Below are 19,700 nucleotides of genomic sequence, written 5' to 3'. Positions count from 1 at the left end.
TTACGATTTAATGCTGGAATGTTTATAAATATTGACATTTGTGCTTAACCTCTTCGATGACGGAACGGTTCCGTCATGCACGCCGGTTGGGCTGTGCTTATGACGGAACCGTTCCGTCATGGCCCCGCCCGCGCTCAGATCTTTCAGCACTGCGCGGGAATCCGCGCAGCGCTGAAGAGGTTAATTCACAAAGTTGTTCCATTAAAGGAAGGATGGGCATTTTTTATTTATTGCAACCGATGCAGATGCGATAAATTCCAACTATTACGAGATTTGCCTTAAGAAGGGGCCGTAACACGCAATTGTGGGGCTTTCTGCACTACATTTTACATGTCCCAATATTTACCAGAACGTTTTTGACCAGTAAATTACAGCAGGCTTGACTTGTCGGTTACACTTGGTAACTACAGCATCCAGTAAACTTTACACCACTTCTAAACGCGTTCTCTGAAAAAGCAGGTGTTGATTAATTCAGAGTATACTGTGCCACTCACAGTGCTCCTTATTTGTCAGAGGAGCTGTTGGCAAATGTGCCAGCTTGGTTTAGGGAAAGTGGCGCAGTTAGGGGTGTGACAGCCCCCAAATAAATGCATTCATGGCATGATAGTTGCATCAGAGGGGCCTGAGTCTGGTTTGCTATATCTGTGACGTTTTTCTTGTCCTGAGCCAAGAATGGAAGACAAAGTCACCTTTGATGTAAGCTACCAAGTACACACAAGGGAAGGACTGTTTGCCGATTAAATGCATTCAAGCAAATTTGTGACGCGGCAGAGCGTGGCGCGCGCGCTTGGCGGGGGAGCACATTACAGGCGGGGGAGCGGACCCTTTGAAGTATGATGCCAAACGGATTGCATGGCGGCACGATGCACGTGATTGTGCGCGTGCTCGCCATGCAATCCGCTTTTGGGAGCACTTTTGGGAGCCCCTTACTAGAGTCTCGCATTGCGATTGCTATCGCAATAGCTAGGCGAGACCTGAAAATGCGCCCTTTGTTTTTTTAGGTCTCACGCCTAGCTTGCAGTGTGCAGCACTGCTCGCGCAGCGCGAGACATTTAGTAGGTGAAAAAAGGGGTTTGAGTAGCTGACAGAGGAATGGCACAAGCACGAGCGTGTGCTTTTCCTCTTGTGTCACACTATTGGGCTTTGCGTGCGTGTTTTTTAAAAAGAGAGCACGCAATAGGCCAAAGGTGGGCGCATTGATCCGCCCACGGCCTATTGGTGTCTATTACGCGCATCGCTGACATGTGGTTTCAATTATCGTGCCCAGACACGGGCACGATAATTGAAACCACATGGCTTTTGTGGAGCGTGCGCACCACTCGCGTGCTTCTTGGATCCATTTCATGGGGAAGCAACTAAATTAAAGAACCGCTGACGTTGTTTTAGCTTCGGTTCCCTCCTGTTTGAAGCTGTCCTACACGGTGCTTTTGCAGGGGTAAAGGGAGGTGAGCAGATTGTACCTTTGTGGTGGTGTTGTCGGCCTCGGTGCATTGATATGAACAGTTGAACCTCCAGGTGTACATCTGTGGCGCTCAGGTAAGGCTCCTGCTACGGGGCAGCCAGGCCTTGCTTTTGTGGGGTCACTCGGCCTTGCTTTTGTGGGGTCACCATCCCTTGCTTTTGTGAGGTTACTTTGCCTCGTATTGATCACAGCCGCAAAAGCACCCTTTAACCAAAAAACATATCTGCGCCCGGTCCTGCGTTTTGTGCACTTGCTGGTAAAAATGTGAACTCACCTGTACAAGGTCACGTTGTGTCCATTTCCGCCTGTTAATATCTCTTTTAGTGCATTTTACCTGCGCGGTTACCTCATTTTGGCGCAGTGGAAGATGGGTCTGGCTGGTTTCCATTGGGGTCCCCACCCATGTGTTCCTTTCAGGGCTCTCATTGGTTGACCATGATTGCAGGGGAGCAGTGTCTGGCTGCAGATGTGGCCAGATGAGCTGCTGTCCAAACACCTGCAGATGGTCCAGGTGTGACTCTGGGATCTTGACTTGGACAACCCCTGTTTTACTCGGCAGGTCCCGTGAGCCCCCAGCACCCCCTTCTATAACCTGCGAAATGCTTCGAGACCCCAATACTGCTTTATTGGGTGTATTGGTCTCTGCAGAACAGACCCTCATCTGAGAGAAGCGTCACCGTGGTAACATGGATGCCTCTGTGCCCAGATGCTGGTGCACCAGGGTAAAGGGGGCATTCACGTTTGATGCCTTGGGTGCTATGCCCTGTGCACCGGGGGGGGGGGGGGGGAAATGGGCATTCACATTTAATGCTTGTGAGTGCTATGCTCTGTGCACCATGGTGGAAGGGGCAGTTACTTTAAATGCCCCTGGGTACTATGCCCTGCGATGCCCGATAGACTAGGCGGAAGGGGCATTCACGTTAAATGCCCATGAGTGGTATGCCCGGAGTACACTACCCAGGAGCGCAGGGTGGTGTTTGAGGAATGGAGCACATCTCTTGTTAAAGTGCCCCCTCTTTTGCACAGCTGGCTAGTTTTAGATCCTGCTTGGGGGGGGGGGGGGCGCTGGCAGTAGTGATGGATGCCCAGTCATGCACCCCACAGGGCCTCAGATGTAGGTTAGTCACAGATCGGCTGTGACACAGCCTGGGGTAACCTACACAGCGTCATTTTTAACTGTGCCTAGTGCCTGTGTGCTGCGGCTGTCCTTCGAGGCGCACCGAGGCCTATCACTAGGTATAGTGTGTGCGAGCCTCGTAGGGTCTGCCTCTGTCAGGTGAAGCTGAGGTGCGCAGTGGAGGCTTCTGGGAGCTACGGTCCGGGGTAGCCTACACAGCTTCCCATGTATCTGTGCCAGCGTCATGTTTAACTGTGCCTAGTGCTGCGTCTGTCCTTCGAGGCGCTCGGAGGCCTATCACTAGGTATAGAGAAGGTGTGCGATCCTCTCCCAGGTGAAGCTGTGGTGCACAGCGGGGGGGGGGGGGCTTCAGGGAGCTACAGGCCCACTGCGGTGACCCCCCACATCACTGGAGCCCCGCAGTGTGTGTCGGGTGCAGTGGCGTTGCATCGCCTGCGCCTGAGAGCGGCGATGCTGTTCCGTATTACATTTCTTGTTTTTCTTACCCCTGCATTCCCTAAATGCATTTCCTTTTTCCTGAATGATGTGTTTCTGTATTTTGTTCATGCAGCATATTACTCGTGTAGAGTGCATAGTGTGAACTGTCTCTCAGTGCCTGACAATTGCTAATAGATGGGTTCCAAATACGTGCTCATCCAATCATTGGCCTCTCTGCAGGTCGCACATAGCAATGCTCAGGTGTGCCAATTATTATTTTGAATGTATGTGAAAGTGTGCGAAGGAGGTAAAAGCAGCTGTCAAAATAATGGCCAGGTGAAAGTTGAAGAAAATGCAGAATGAACAGGTGAGTGAGCGAGTTTGTGTTGGGGATGGGTGAGGTGAAACAGACGCAAGAGAGAGTGTAAAGACGGTGCTGGAGCGGGAAGGGATGATGTAGGAGAATTGCAGATTTGGAGTTTGAAAAAGATATAAAGTGTGCAAAATGTCTGTTTTTAACTTCTCTGCCACGCACCATACTTATGCTTAATTCACATTCTGCTTAAAAAAAAAAAATAATGTATTTATCAGACCCGGCCTTTAGCATGTGTGAGGGCTGCGCCTGCCCAGGGCGCCGACCTCCAAAGTATATTATACATTTTTTTTACGCCGTAGGCCCCTTGTCTGCTTTTAGTTTGGTTTTCTTCTCATGACCCTACTTTATTTTTCCCCCTCGCCTTCCTCAAACATTTTCGATGCATAAAGAGAAAGTGGTGTGAAATCTGTTTTTTCCCAGGGTGCTTTCCGCGGAAAGACCAGCTCTGTGGATGCATTCATTCAATCATTCAGACTTGTCAGAGGCTTGAGTTGCGGGTAGTTGATGGTTCTCACCCTGGGCTGTTGATGTGTGACCAGGTTCCTTGTGTACCCTGTTTGTTTTGATGGTGTGTTATCCAGCGCCTTGCAGCAGTGACTGCACCCTCAAGCCGCTTTCTTTTGTGGTGGTTAATCGTCCTGGGGTTCTCTCTCCCTTTACATTCACCTCGTATTCCCTCTATCCAGCATCCTTTTGCCCCTTTTAATCCTCACGTCGGTAATTCCTCATTCTAAGTCCTCAGGACAGTGCTGCAGCCGCGTCTCTGGTCATGGTAGTAATTCCTCATTCTTAGTCCTCTGGGCAGTGCTGGTAGCTGCTTCTCTGGACACCGTCAGTAATTCCTCCATTCTAAGTGTCTCAGTTCCCAGTTATAATTCCCCATTCTTAGTCCTCTAGACAGTGCTGCCGCTAGGTCTCTGTTCATAAATCCACTACACTCCAAGCCGAATTGTAATTTACAATGCCAATAGCTCCAACTCTGACAAATGCGAGACCTGTTGCATTGCAAATGCTTGTTTCTCTAATCTTTGTGCTTAGAAGTTTTGAACCTCATTGCAGTGATTACCAGACCTCGGCCTCCTACAGTTTCCAGGCGCCCATGTTTGAGAATACCTGGGTGATGTCCAGCCCACACACACCCCCAACCTTTGCGGAAGACTGGAATTCACGAATCGTTATCTTTACCAAATCTTCTTTTACAGAAGCCCCAATGAGTGTAAAGGTGTACCAATGTTTGTGAGTGTTGCATACTACACACGTGCATTCTGGTGTGACCCACGGTACAGGTGAGCAGGTTTGAAGAGGGGTTAATCTTGTCGGCATAGCCAGTAGGCCACTTGCAAACTAGTGGCCCTCTGTGACCCCGCACCGGCTGCCTTAGTACCAAGCAGAAACTGTACACGCAACTTGGTACATGGCTCAGTTACTCTGTAGCTTTGCAGATACTGTACACGCAACTTGGTACATGGCTCAGTTACTCTGTAGCTTTGCAGATACTGTACACGCAACTTGGTACATGGCTCAGTTACTCTGTAGCTTTGCAGATACTGTACACGCAACTTGGTACATGGCTCAGTTACTCTGTAGCTTTGCAGATACTGTACACGTAACTTGGTATGTGGCTCAGTTACACTGTAGCTTTGCAGATACTGTACACGCAACTTGGTACATGGCTCAGTTACTCTGTAGCTTTTCAGATACTGTACACGTAACTTGGTATGTGGCTCAGTTACTCTGTAGCTTTGCAGCTACTGTACACACAACTTAGTACATGGCTCAGTTACACCATAACTTCGGAGAGGCTCTACACGTAACATTGTATGTGGCTCTGTGACACTGTAGCCTTGCAGACGCTCTACAAGTAACTTTGGACGTGGCTCTGTTACATTGTACCCTTACAGAGGTGCTACAGGTAACTTTTTATGTTGCTCTGTTACACTGTAGCCTTGGAGAGGCTCTATGCGTAACTTTTTATATGGCTCTGTTACACTGTAGCCTTGGAGAGATTCTACATGTAACTTTGTATGTTGCTCTGTTACACTGTAGCCTTGGAGAGGCTCTACACGTAACTTTGTATGTGACTCTATTACACTGTAGCCTTCGAGCGGTTTTACATGCAACTTTGCATGTGGCACAGTTACTCTGTACATGGTTCATATACACTATATCCTTGTACATAAAGGCTGTAATTGTAATAGGGTATATGGCTTAGTTAACTGCAGCCTCAGATGGACTCTGGGGCATCCCACAGTCCAGCCGCTGTGCCCCTCCATGGCCTCCTGTCCTCACTGCACCTCCGAGGCGCCCTGCTTCCCCTCTGGGGCTTTGAACCCCCCACAGACCTGTCTCTCTGCCCACAAGGCCCGGCCTTCATTACTCCGCCATGACCCTGAGACACTCCCAGCTGGCCCCCGCCGCCCTTGCGGTGCCCCCGTGCCCTCTCTGCGTCTGACCCACAAAGCCCAGCTGGCCCCCGTGCCCAGCCTCCCCGGCCCTGTTTTTGATGGCGTGCCCGGGCTCCCGCCGCCGCTGGCACGGAGGAGTGAGCGATGCATTCTGCCCGCTTCGCGGCTGCATTCGTCTCCCTGCTGTCAGGCTGGCAGCGGTGCCAGGCGCTGCTCCAGATCTGTTGCTGCCCTCCCCGGAGCCAGCTTCCTTTCCTCTGCGTCTGACCGGGATGTGGGTGTGTGCCAGCCTCTGACTGCTGCTGCCATGTGGGCGGGAGTGGCTGCGTTCTGAATCCGTGTGGCATGCTGCCCGCTCGCCTTGCCAGGGTGGCACAACATGCGAGGATCTTGTACAAGGGGGGGGGGGGCTCTCTGCGCCCCATGCTTGCTGCCTCTAAAAGGCTGAGGGGGTTGGTGCAAAGTCAGTCCTCTAATGGGAGCTCCAAATCTCCGTGTGAGCGAGTCGGCTCGCGGCCCTGCTTGTTTACATGATATAGTAAACGTTTTTGACGGTACATGAAGCTTTCAGATAACTCCATATACTCTTGTGTGTTAAAAACCACATACATGTTCTGTAAAAAGAAGAAAAAGTCTAAGTGTTGAGATTGTGACATTTAATTCCTAGAAAGAGGTGATATTGGCCGGTTGTGGTGAGTCACTAAGCCTCTCCTGTGCCCCTCCGTGTGCACAGCCTCTGACGTCGTGAATGGCCTCTCATTCCTATAGTGCCTTAGAGGCCAAGCCACCTCAAGGCGCTAGCTTCACCGGTTGCCACTGACTAGTCTTAGACCTGTTTGAGCAGGAGTCTGCGACCCGTGGTTTCTAATGCTGGGATCTGGTCGATGACCGAGACAAGAAGTGGACTGACTCCCCCAGAAGAAGGACTGTGGGTGGGTGGCCCATGTGGCCCTGGTGATGGATGGAGGAGGAACCTCTCCGGAGTATGTCGCGGTTAGAGTGTTGGAAGGTTCCTGCTGTCCTAGGTAAGACGAAGGCTCATCCTGGTGTCTGCTGGGAGGCCGTGTGGGTACCGATGTGCCCAGGATGGGTGATCATCACCGTGATCCTCTGATGTCCACTGATGGCTCTCGCGGATGATGCCCGGTGTGGACCGGTACGGGCTGTGCACGGTCTGACTATGCACAAGTCCACTCTGGCTCTTGGGCGGCTGCAAGCTCTTTGGTTTATCACCCGTGGTCACGCGGTTGACGTTTGATCAACTCAGTCCAAGGTGTATTTAATACATTTAACAGTATCAACAACAAGTACTGTAAGTATGGTTCAATGTTTTTGTCCATAACGAGACCATTTTTAGGTCTCGCTGAGCCCAGCACATGCGCTGGCTCGAAGAGACATTTTGTATGTGGGAATTTCAAAGTGCTGCTGGTTGGCCTAACGCTTGCGTTCACGCGATCGTGCACGCGCGCAGCCGGCCGCCAGCAGCACTTTGAAAACTCGTGCATCATCGCGATTGCTTTCGCTTTCAGAGCGATCGCGATGACGCACGCGCACACACAACTCCCGCTTCTCCCCCACCACATATTGCGTCTCCAGCCGCTCGCGCGCGGCCAACGCTTGGTTTTTGATTTCCCATGTCACTAGAAATTCACGAACTAGGGAGAACTTGAATCCGCAAACAGGCTCTGTAGCGCAGTTGGACGCCGAGAGCCACCCGTCTGTGCTGTCGTCATTTGTCATCAGCAGACTCTTCACTTCTCTGCCTACAGATCGCCGCTGCTCCGCTTCCGTGTTGTAGCACCACCCTGTAGAGAGGTGAGAGAGTGATTCTGTACCCGAAGGCTCAGCCTATACCGATCCTGTATTTCAACCTATTTTAAACCCGAACGGAGCTGATGCTAGGATGGTGAGTGTGAAATGGAGAGCTGCCCCCAGCTCCTCACCTGCCTCTTGGGTCGAGGGATTCTGCCATGATCCTCACTCCTAATTGTGAGGGTCCTGAAGCAGCCCATAACAATTTATTTATTGGACGCAAGAGTACATTGATGCTTTTGCTTTGGGAAGTGGGCGCCTTTAGTTTGGTGAAGTGCTCTTCCCACGTTGGTTTATTCAAATATCGGTGAAGGAAATATTGATTCCACTGGATAGTTTAAAATGTCTTCTTGGAATGTGTATTGTTGCCCATCAGTCGTTTATATGTCTTTGTCTTTAATCCGAACTAAATGCCAATGTTGATCTGTCCCTCTTTGTCTCACACTTTTAGTAATCAGTTCCCAAATAATCCGTTATCAACTAGCGAATGACATTCGTCTGTGCTTAATTTCTGTACATAAAAAAAGTTCAAGGGCCTAAAGTTTTTCTGCTATCATTGTTGCCAAATGTCATTAAACCGCCCCTTACATAGTGTTCAATGCCCCTTTACGTGAGGTATCTTCACAGAAGCTCTTGGCAGGCCAGTTACCCCCACTTCAAACAATAACAAAAAACTGTCGACCTCGCTTACTACTGACCCATCAATTGCCTATCATTCATTGGCAACCTCATTGAACAAGCATTTGCAATGCAACAGGTCTCGCATTTACGAGAGTTTGAGCTATTGACATTGTAAATGACACTGCCTTTTATTTATGTGTTGATTTTTAAAACATAAATAAAAGGCATTTAACAATGCCAATAGCTTAAACTCTCGCAAATGCGAGACCTATTGCATTGCAAATGCTGGTTTGAACATTGCTTATATGTTTATCCCATCTCACAAATCAACACTTACATTTTCAAGCAAGAATTGACAATCTAGGTTTTAACCTTCGAAACTTATGTGCCGAATGTCCGTGGAATGGAATGCTCGTGGATTCAAAAAGTTGCCAGCAGTGGGAAATTTGTTTAAGTCGACTTAACGACAAGAAGAAATGGATGCAGATGAGCATAAAAGGACATAGCGTGATTTACTGTAACCATCGAACTCCAATCTTGAATGCAAGAGGGGAGAGCGGGTTCTAGAGCTGTGGTCGCAATACACTACAGGACCCCCCCCCCCACCACATCTTGCCTCATTAAACTGAGGGCTCTTCAGAGGGTCACTAGATGAGATCTTAAGGAGCTGGTCAGGAGGTAGATTATTATAATCCAGGGAAACTATTGGCCAGTCCAGAGAGCGGCCCGCTGCACGAGCCAGTACCCCTAGGGTTGCATCGTTTGCAACAGTGTAGCAACTGATGAGCTTGACGATGGTCATATCTCAGCAACTAACGAGCTTCTGAGGATGGTCGTATCTCAGCGACTTATGCGCCTCCAATGATGGCTGCCAACGAGCTTCTGAGGATGACTGTATCTCAGCGACTTATGCGCCTCCAATGATGGCTGCCAACGAGCTTCTGAGGATGGTCGTATCTCAGCGACTGAAGCGCTTCTGACGATGGCTACTTATGAGGGTCTGAGGATGGTCGTATCTCCATAGGCAAAGCCAACAGCCATGTCTTGTGTGCTCGGTACTTTTTGTTCGAGGTTGAGGTGCCAGTGTTCTCACAGTCCAAGCGGGAGCGGATCGCCCGACCTACCAGTGGGCGCGCCTCTCTCTTTGGGAATAAAGAGGAGAATTGTCCTTCAAGTTAGCAAGGGCAGGAAACCAGGTTTCCAGAATCTGAGTTCAGGGGCACCTTACAGTAGAGCGACAAATTGCCTGCTGGCTAGCTCCTCCCATTACTTTTTATTTTTTTTAAAACCGTTTTTTATTAGAAACAAAGGCAGCAATAAAGACATTCCATCGACAGCTTAGGCAAAGATGTTCAAGAAATTACAGCAGTGTCGTCCCGCTCCGTAATCCGGCAAGAGCCCGGGACAGCATATTCCAGCAATTACAGAACAAGCCACGGGTGGGTCAGTCGCATGTTCTCGGGTCAGGAAAGTGCCCCAGTAGCTCCTCGCATCCTTGTCTGTGACGGAACCCCCTTGGTTCAATAGACACCTGAAGATAATGATCAGAATTCACACCCGGAGGAATCCTAGGTTTAGTTTGCATGATGTACCTTAATTACGACATTATCAATTATTGCTGTGCAACAGCCCATCACCCCCCCGTCCCCCTCACTCTTGCGACTGCACTCAGGCGACAGCCACAGCATAGAGTTTCAGTAGTTGTATTGCACCACATTTTTTTCCAAGGTCCACTCGACTGATGTGCGCCCTCCAGATGTCTCACCCCACCGAAAGGGTCACTTCCTTTATACCGCATGCGGGGCTTTCACTATCAGTCTTCCATAAGCGCGGGGTATTACACAGTGTGGTTTTTGTGTTTTTGGTCCAACCACATGTTTGAATCCCTGCTTTTCCGTAGTGAAACGCCCTACTTGTAGGCTTCGCCCCTCTCGCAGTTGTAAGGGGCTTTTGTTGCTGTTTCCAGCCATGTTGTTTTATTTTTATTTCCTGAAATAGATATTTTAACAGGTTCATAACCTGGTATTTAGTATTGTTCTGTAGGTCTCCTAAATGCGCTTCTTAATTCTGCGTCTAGTTGGAGATCTGGCCGTGTCTCCTCGGAGCTGTTGTTAGTTCTTGGTTTTGCATCTTGTGCTGCGCGTGGCTGCTCCTTCTTTCTCAGACTCCTCGCGGTCCCTTGCATTTGCTTTGGAGTTTCTGCCGCCTTAGTTTGTCTCCTTTCATGAAATCTGTGTGCTGTCTTTGTGTGTTTTTTCAGAGTTCTCGGTGGATGTGCAGAGCTTTGAGATTGTTGTATGAGGCTCCTCATTTCAGGGAGTGGTGGCTGGGCCCCAGACTTTGACCGTTTCTCAAGTGTCCCTTGTGCGTCAATCCCGGTGTGCCCAAGATGGCCGCTCCCCTTTGCCATTGAAGAGACCAGGCTGGGGTCCTGCAGGATCTTCTTGGGGCCCCTGGCTGTGTACTTTGCAAGCATTAGTGCCCTGTTGGTGGTGTGTGTTTCGGTGACCTCTGTACTATGAGTCTCCTTCCAGTACACTACTTCCTGGTTTGTAGGGTCCCGCATGTAGGGCCTCAGATGGACAACAGGACGAGCCAGGCGAGTTTTGGTGTGGAGCCGACACCTCTGGCGTGCGACATCATGGACCTAAAAGGATTTTGTGAGCCTTTAGGGAGGAAGTGTGTGTGGTTGGTTGGAGCGGGTGACGATATTTCAGAAGTCCCCATTACGCCTCATTAAGGCACAGCTTACATGAGTGAAGGATGTTCTGGAAGGCTATTTAGGCTGGAGTACTGGCCCCAGGTTGGGGCAATAATCTGCTTTCTGTGTCCACTGGGCACTGAGGAGGGTACCGAGGACAGGGGCAGTCGGTGCGGTACATGGATCAGCCTGGTGAGCCAAGGGCATTGCTATAGACTGTACCGAACAGCATGCAACAAAACGGGGGTGGGTGCCGGGGCACGCATGCGTCGCAGGCGGGTGGCGAGTCAAACACAGCACGGGCGGTGAGGCAAGCAGCCCAACGTGGGAGGGGCAAGCAGCCCAACGTGGGAGGGGCAAGCAGCCCAACGTGGGCGGGGCAAGCAGCCCAACGTGGGCAGGGCAGGTAGCATAACCCAAGGGGACAGAGCAAGTAACGCCATGTGGTAGTTTGGTGGAGCCAACAGGTACAGCGGTAAAAGAGCCAGGGGGGGCAAACAACGCGGTATTTGGGAGGGGCAAGGAACAAGACAGACAGTGAGTGAATGACAGGAAGCAACACCAAAGACAGCGGGAGGGAACAAGCAACAGGCACTCATTAGGAGCGCCTTCACAGTAAGATAAAAGTAGCTTCGAAAGTGCGAGCAGTGAAAGGACATCGAGGAAGGAAGCAGTATTTGGAACATGCTCCAGGTAAGAGCCAAACACAAGAAGAGACGGTCAAGCCGGCACAAGTTGACCAAAGAGTAGCAAGCGAATTAGAGTGATGATGGAGCGAACCAATCGTAGGCTGTGGGCGGGCTCTAGGTCACCTGTAAGTAAAATGTCCTGCAAGCGACTGCACATGGGCTGTCTCAGGCGAGTCCTAAATATCAGTTTTCAAGACCCCCCCCCCCCCCCCCCCCCCCAACCATGTTTAAGAACTTTGATTGCTGAAATGATATGCATGTAGGTACATAGTTTACCGTCCGCCCATCTTACCCCCGTCTTCAATACCCATTGAGCCTTTCAAGCTTGAAGATTCAGGAGACGGTAAGTGAGACACAGCGGGGACATTTCTGGGTTCTCTACACAAACTGAGGCATCCGATTGCCCTTCTGGATATCGAATCTTCTCGATGGGCGATCCTTGATGGTGAAACCATGTTGGCGTTGAGGCTGCTCGGTCTGTCCGCTTCCTTTGGGCCCGCCTCACCCTTCTCCTTATTGGTCTAGACTGGAGCAGGCTGCCCCAACGAGTAGCTTCTGAGCTACGGAAGCTCTCCAGCTAGGTGTAAGTAGACGTCTTATGTCCAACCCAGCCTACTAAATTAGAAGATTTTGATTGGATTAATGTAACAAGTGCAGGCATTGAAAAGGGTGTATTCGAGGTGGAAAGATGTGTATTTTCAGAAATCATAAGCTGATGTTTGCAGAAAAGTGACTGAATTTTCAAAATATATTTATAGTTGATATGTGAGTAATAAATGACGTGGCATCGGGAGACTGACTATTGATAATGTCTTGTTTGATATATTCTTTAACATTACTGCGGGCGGCCGTGCCGTGTGCACTAACACGATCGCTGCTGGTAGTAATCTTTCACACGTTGAGTCACTAATGTAATATTGCCTGTTGCAACACTTAGAATATTAGCAGTGGGATAAAAGGGGGGTGGGGGGTGCAACTTAACCATTACACGGATTACATCAATGTTCAGGTGGCATTCAGCTGGCCCACCTTCCAGTGCCAGGACCACCTCAATACCTTGCAATGCCTCAAGAAAGTCAACCCCTGCATGAAAACAGGATTTCTGCTCATTCTATCAGGAGGTGAACTGCAAAGATTCAGGTGGGTGAAGTGGTTCTCACCTGTTTAAACAGATTAGAGTCTGGGGTACTCGACTGACGTGTCAATAAGTGGGCAGGTAAGTTCCTGCGGAGCCACTCACTTTATCTGAAGCTGTTGGGGAATCTACGCCCCCTTCCTTCGGAACCCGTAGACCTGATATTCCTAGAGCTGTGATGGGCTCAGCATTGATTATTGGAATGCTCTTGTGATTGGCAGCTCTGATGGTGTCGCCAGTACGTGTCTGTAATGTTTTTCTTCTTTCTTCCAGACGCATCTGCAGGCCTCTGCGGCGGCGGCGGTTGCGGCCAGTGCGGCCTCTGGCACGCCTCAGTCCCTCAAGCTCACCTACCCGGAGACTCTGGAGCGCATTAAGGAGGAGTTCCAGTTTCTGCAGAATCAGTACCACAGGTAGGTGCCTCCCTACCCAGAAAGCATCGGCAAGCCAGGTATTGAAGTCCACACCATGGTGCCTCCCAGCCCAGAATGCATGGACGAGGCAGGTATTGAAGTCCGCCCTATGGTGCCTCCCAGCCCAGAATGCATGGACGAGGCAGGGATTGAAGTCCTCCCATGGTGCCTCCCAGCCCAGAATGCATGGACGAGGCAGGTATTGAAGTCCGCCCCATGGTGCCTCCCAGCCCAGACTGCATGGACGAGGCAGGGATTGAAGTTTGCACCGTAGTCCCTCCCAGCCCAGAATGCATGGACGAGGCAGGTATTGAAGTTTGCACCATGGTGTCGGCCCAGAATGCCTGGACGAGGCAGGTATTGTAGTCTGCACCATGGTGTCTTCCCAGTATGAGCCAGAGAAGTCCTACCCACATGTGATCCCTGGTTCAGCACTAGTGCGGACGGGCGGTGATGCATCTACACCCTTGAGGTGTAGGAAGCTGTGCAGCCTGGCCCTCATCTTCGTTACATCCCAGATCCTGTGCGGGTTCCTGCTCTGGCCTTCGCTCTGGCTTGGCTCTTGGTTTGGTCCCACTCTTGGGTTTGACTCCAACCTTTGGTTTGACCGGATGGTCTAATTTGTGTCTTATGATGTATACTGGTGTCTTCTTTTCCAAGGTTTGCTACGGTAATGTTCTGTGGTTATTGCCTTTTTCCTGCTTCAGTTTTTAGCTTGTGGTCGGTTTCTGTTCTTTAGTTCACTCCTGACAAATGCTGCGTCTTTTGTTCATTTGTTGTCCTTCTCTCTTTCAGCCTGAAGCTAGAATGTGAAAAACTTGCAACAGAAAAGACTGAAATCCAGAGGCATTATATCATGGTAAGTGTGTTGGATATGTGGGTGGGTGGCTGGCAAGAGCTTGAGCTGTATAAGTGAAGGGTGTGTATGTGTTTTTGGCTTGCCGGAGTCCTCTAGCTATTGGGTGCGCCTGTTGGGTTTTAGCTGGGAGGAGACTTGGTGGTCTGGATAATGGGTGCATGTATTGGCTGGCTGGTGGCAGGAGCCTGAGTCATTGGGCTCACGGCTGCGTCTGTTGGTTGTCTGGCAAGAACCTGAGTTGTCTGGCTGATGCATGTGTTGGTTTGTTTGGGTGGAGCCAGAGTTATCTGGCTGATGGGTGTGTGTGTTGGTTGGCTGGCAAGAACCAGTGTTGTCTGGTTGATGGGTGTGTTGGTTGGTTGGCAGGAGCCGGAGTTTTATAACTGATGCATGTGTCGTTTGGTTGGCAGGAGCCTGAGTTGTCTGGTTGATGGGTGCGTGTATTGATTTGCCGTCTGGGAGGAGCCTGAGTCGTCTGGCTAAAACGGCTGTTGGTTGGTTGGCAGGAGTCGGAGTTGTATAGCTGATGCATGTGTTGGTTGGTTGGCAGGAGCCTGAGTTGTCCTGAAAGCGCGTACTATAAGGCAGCGCGCCTTTAGGACGAGGGCCCCCGGGACCCCGGCCACGCCCTCATGGCTCCTGGATGAGGGATTGGTCACCGCGAATGGCGAGGTACTTCCGGAGCACGAGTGACGTCTCTTCCTGGCGGGGGGAGAGGGTGAGGGGCCTATTTAGGGCACATTGCCCAGGGCCTCATCCTCTCTTACTTACAGCGCCGGCCCCATGTGCAGTGGACTCCGTGTATCTCGTAGGGGATAACCAGGGGCGGATGCCCCATGCCCTAGTTTGTAAACTGGCGCCCTTGCCCCCAGCCGGTGTCTCCATTCTCTCTGGGGTGAGCTTACCGGTTCTCCCCCTCAGTGCTGGCCTAGGGAGTAGGCTGATGGGTGTATGTGTTGGTTGGTTGGCCGGCTGGCAGGACCTGGAGTGTCTGGTTGATTCGTGTGTCTATTGGTTGATTGGCAGGAGCTTGAGTCGTTTGGCTGATGGATGTGTGTTTTCTTTGGCTGACTGGTAGGGGCCTGCGTTTTCTAGTTGATTGGTGCTTCAATTGGTTGCTTAGTTGGCCGGCTAATGCCTGTTGACTATCTAGTCGTGTGGGCACCATGTGCTTACTGGCGGCACATGTTCTGACTGAAACCATGTGTGCTCTGGTGGCCAGGCACAATTGTGTGTTATTGGTGTGTGTGCTAGCTGGCAGGTATGAGTGAGTGTTGGCTGGGTATGTGTTTGTTCTGGCAGGTATGAGTGAGTGTTGGCTGTGTGTGTGTATGATCGCTGGCAGGTATGTGTGAGTGTTGGCTGTGTGTGTATGATCGCTGGCAGGTATGAGTGAGTCTTGGCTTTGTGTGTGTGGGCTGGCAGGTATGAGTGAGTCTTGGCTTTGTGTGTGTGGGCTGGCAGGCATGAGTGAGTTGGCTGTGAGTGTGTGTGCTGGCAGGCATGGGTGAGTGGTGGCTGTGTGTGGGTGGGCTGGCTGACCGGTATGAGTGAGTGGCTGTGTGGGGGTGTGTGTGATGGCTGGCAGGTATGTGTGAGTGCTGGCTGTGTGTGAGTGCTGGCAGGCATGAGTGTGTGGTGTGTGTGTGTGTGTGTGTGTGTTGGCAGGAGTGAGTGATGTGTGTGAGTGTGTGTGTGCGCGTGTGCTGGTAGGCATGAGTGAGTGTTGGCTGTGTGAGGGCTGGCAGGCATGAGTGAGTGTTGGCTGTGAGTGTGTGTGCTGGCTGGCAGGCATAAGTGAGTGTTGGCTGTGTGTGTGGTGGCAGGTACGAGTGAGAGTTGGCTGTGTGTGCGTGCTGGCAGGCATGAGTGAGTGTTGGCTGTGTGTGTGGTGGCAGGTACGAGTGAGAGTTGGCTGTGTGTGCGTGCTGGCAGGCATGAGTGAGTGTTGGCTGTGAGTGAGTGTGTGTGTGCGTGCGGGATGGCAGGCATAAGTGAGTGTTGGCTGTGTGTGTGGTGGCAGGTACGAGTGAGAGTTGGCTGTGAGTGAGTGTGTGTGCGTGTGCGTGCGGGATGGCAGGCATGAGTGAGTGTTTGCTGTTTGTGTGTCTGCTGGCCGGTATGAGCCTGTTTGTATTTGTACACGCCAACCCCTGGTCTGGTTGCTCTCCCTACTCCATTTGACATGGTAGCCTGCAGCCCTGCCCCCCCCCCGTCCTGCCTAGCCAGCTCCCCCCCCCCCTCCCCCCGTCGATGCTCACAATCTTTCTTCTGTTTCACAGTACTACGAAATGTCATACGGGCTGAACATTGAGATGCACAAACAGGTAGGCCTGCTTTTCATTCTCTTGTGTGCTGAGTTGTCTGCGGGTTGTATCTTTGTGTTGCGTTGGGGTTGTGCGTCTCTATGTGCATTGTTTGTGCTGGCGTGCAGATGCATGCCCGCCCCCTTACCCATGTTTTTTGCGGCCTCGTGTATCGGCCCCCAGTGTTTCCTTCTTTTGTGTTGTTACTCAAGCGCTCAGTGGCCCTGTTTGGCGCTATAGAAGCCTCAGCCATCTCCTGGGAGCGCTCCGTGGCGTCTGAGCCTTCGATGCGAGGCCGTGTCGGGGATCCTCAGAGGGGCCGGGTCTCTGGCTGAAGATAGCAGCAGGAGGAGGGGGGGGGGGGGGTGCTGGGGCCCCACCCTCGTACCCAGGCCTGCTTCCAGGCCTGGGGGCGAGGGGCACCTGTTTCTCACCCCCAGGCAGTGATGCGACACGTCTTCAGGTGTCTGGGCCCTGCTGTCTGTCGTACACGTGCGCACTGTTCTATTTCAGAAGGAAATGGCGGGATTAATTTTTAAAAAGCCTTTAATTATGTAAGAGTCGATCTGCAGCGCGCCGCTGCCGGCAGCTGGCCCCTTTCCTGCTCCGGGGCCAACTTCTTGCTGATAATCCACATTAGGCTGTTCAGGGCCCCCGGGAGGGGCCCAGTCGTGAGAGTTAAAAAGCCGGGACGATTAGAAAGCTGAAATGTCTTTTTAAGCTGTTCTTCGTTTCATTAAAACCCAGTTTCGGTGCCTGGGACTTGGAAGCCGTGAGATCGGAGGAGGTGTGAAGGCTTCTGGGGTAGGAGTGTGGAGGGTGGGGGGGGGATGAAGGTGGGTACAAGGCAGTAGGGCGGGCAGTTGTACCGAATAAAACATATGCAAGGGGGCGATGGGGGTGGGAAGATCGGAGGTGGTGTGCAGGCTGAAGGGGGGCTGTGGGGGTGAAGGTATGTACATGCTACTAGGACAGGGTTATTTGTCTCTAATAAAACGTATGCAAAGGTTGTGAGGGGGTGGGGAGTTCAGAGGACGTGTGCAGGCTGCTGGGGGGGGAGGGGAGGTGTGCAGGCCGGGAGAGGTGAGGTGTGCAGGGGTGGGGGGGGGGGAGTGAAGGTATGTACAAGCTAGTAGGACAGGGCGGTTGTACCTATTTTAACATATTCGAGGGGTTTGGGAGGTGGGGTCTGAGGAGTGAAGTGCTTGTAGGGGTAGCTGCTGGCTTCCGGGTGATATTGTCTAGGCATCAGCAAAATCCTCACTATGGTGGCATAATCGTGGTAATTTACGGCATTTCGCGTCGTGCCTGTTTCGTGACAGTATTCCGATCATGGGAAGAACGCGAACAAGCAAAAAACAAAACCTTCGCTTCTAGCTGCTTCCTCGCCGCCTGTCTGCTCGTCTCTCCTCCGTCTGCTCTGGCTGCAACAGGAAACACACCCAGGCTTCCCATAGCCATTATCAATGCAGCTTTGTGATTGGTCTGAGCGCTGTGGTTCACAGATAGTGGGCATGAAGTTGAGTGTTGGTGAGAGGAGGGCGTGCACTTTTGGAAGGGCTTTGGGGGAGGCCAGAGGGGTGTTTAGTGGAAAAGGTGGTGAGGTCCTGCGTGATTTGAGAGGAAGGTGAGGGGGTGATGTCACGTGGGTATTCAAAGGAAGAGGGTGATCGCGCGAGGTCACAGGGGAGTTCAGAGGAAGGGGAGCTGGGAGAGAGTAGAGTTGAGAGCAGTGAGGAGGGCACTTCCGGGTCCAGTGGAGTGGATTTTCTGCTGGGTGAAATGCAGATCACAGGTCCGAGTTTGATGGAGTCGCCTCTGCCGGCTGTGGGTGATGCCGGCTGTGGGTGATGCCGGCTGTGGGTGATGCCGGCTGTGGGTAATGCCGGCTGTGGGTGATGCCGGCTGTGGGTGATGCCGGCTGTGGGTGATGCCGGCTGTGGGTGATGCCGGCTGTGGTGTGTGTAAACTATGTGGAGCAGAGAATACCCTACATGGTTCCTGTCAGAAAAGTGTTGGAAGAAGGCCGCGTCCCTGGCGAGGGTCGTCGCAAGCCGGGGGTTGCGGTGGGAGACTTGTTGTTGGCTGCAGCTCAGTAGAAAAGCACTTTGTTGGCCTGGAGTCTGAGACCGCTCTAGGCGACATGCACGGAATCGCAGAACACTACAACATCTGTGCTGCGCTCCCCTTTCAACCCCTGAGTGTCTCCCAGTACCTGGCGTGTTGGCCTTGTTGTCTCCCAGTACATGGTTCATAGCCACGCGTGTCTCCTAGTACATGCTTCACAGCACCGGGTGTTTCCCTGCACATGGTTTACAGCCCTGGGCGTCTTCCTGTCAGTACGCAGCCCTGGGCATCTCCCAGTACACGGTGCACAGCCCCGGGCGTCTCCCAGTACACGGTGCGCAGCCCCGGGCGTCTCCCAGTACACGGTGCGCAGCCCCGGGTGTCTTCAGTACACGGTGCGCAGCCCCGGGCGTCTCCCAGTACACGGTGCGCAGCCCCGGGCGTCTCCCAGTACACGGTGCGCAGCCCCGGGCGTCTCCCAGTACACGGTGCGCAGCCCCGGGCGTCTCCCAGTACACGGTGCGCAGCCCCGGGTGTCTTCAGTACACGGTGCGCAGCCCCGGGTGTCTTCAGTACACGGTGCGCAGCCCCGGGTGTCTTCAGTACACGGTGCGCAGCCCCGGGCGTCTCCCAGTACACGGTGCGCAGCCCCGGGCGTCTCCCAGTACACGGTGCGCAGCCCCGGGCGTCTCCCAGTACACGGTGCGCAGCCCCGGGCGTCTCCCAGTACACGGTGCGCAGCCCCGGGTGTCTTCAGTACACGGTGCGCAGCCCCGGGTGTCTTCAGTACACGGTGCGCAGCCCCGGGTGTCTTCAGTACACGGTGCGCAGCCCCGGGTGTCTTCAGTACACGGTGCGCAGCCCCGGGTGTCTTCAGTACACGGTGCGCAGCCCCGGGTGTCTTCAGTACACGGTGCGCAGCCCCGGGTGTCTTCAGTACACGGTGCGCAGCCCCGGGCGTCTCCCAGTACACGGTGCGCAGCCCCGGGCGTCTCCCAGTACACGGTGCGCAGCCCCGGGCGTCTCCCAGTACACGGTGCGCCAGTACACGGTGCGCAGCCCCGGGCGTCTTCAGTACACGGTGCGCAGCCCCGGGCGTCTTCAGTACACGGTGCGCAGCCCCGGGTGTCTTCAGTACACGGTGCGCAGCCCCGGGCGTCTCCCAGTACACGGTGCGCAGCCCCGGGCGTCTCCCAGTACACGGTGCGCCAGTACACGGTGCGCAGCCCCGGGCGTCTCCCAGTACACGGTGCGCAGCCCCGGGCGTCTCCCAGTACACGGTGCGCAGCCCCGGGCGTC

At 52.7% G+C, this 19,700-nt stretch overlaps 1 protein-coding gene across 4 annotated transcripts in view; it reads left to right on the top strand.

Moving 5' to 3' along the window:
- The window catches only part of LOC146772213 (transducin-like enhancer protein 1), a 150,176-nt gene that overhangs the window by 52,535 nt on the left and 77,941 nt on the right, over positions 1-19,700 (top strand). For all 4 annotated transcript variants that reach the window (XM_085638844.1, XM_085638843.1, XM_085638842.1 and 1 more), the window contains exons 3-5: positions 13,030-13,169; positions 13,965-14,028; positions 16,311-16,355. In XM_085638844.1, coding sequence (XP_085494970.1) covers positions 13,030-13,169; positions 13,965-14,028; positions 16,311-16,355 — 249 coding nt within the window. The remainder of the gene's footprint in view (positions 1-13,029; positions 13,170-13,964; positions 14,029-16,310; positions 16,356-19,700) is intronic.

Source organism: Triturus cristatus, chromosome 12 (assembly GCF_964204655.1).
Source record: "Triturus cristatus chromosome 12, aTriCri1.1, whole genome shotgun sequence".
Classification (NCBI taxonomy): domain Eukaryota; kingdom Metazoa; phylum Chordata; class Amphibia; order Caudata; family Salamandridae; genus Triturus; species Triturus cristatus.
The sequence above is the reverse complement of the archived record's forward strand: the minus strand, read 5'-3'. Positions and strand labels throughout refer to the sequence as shown.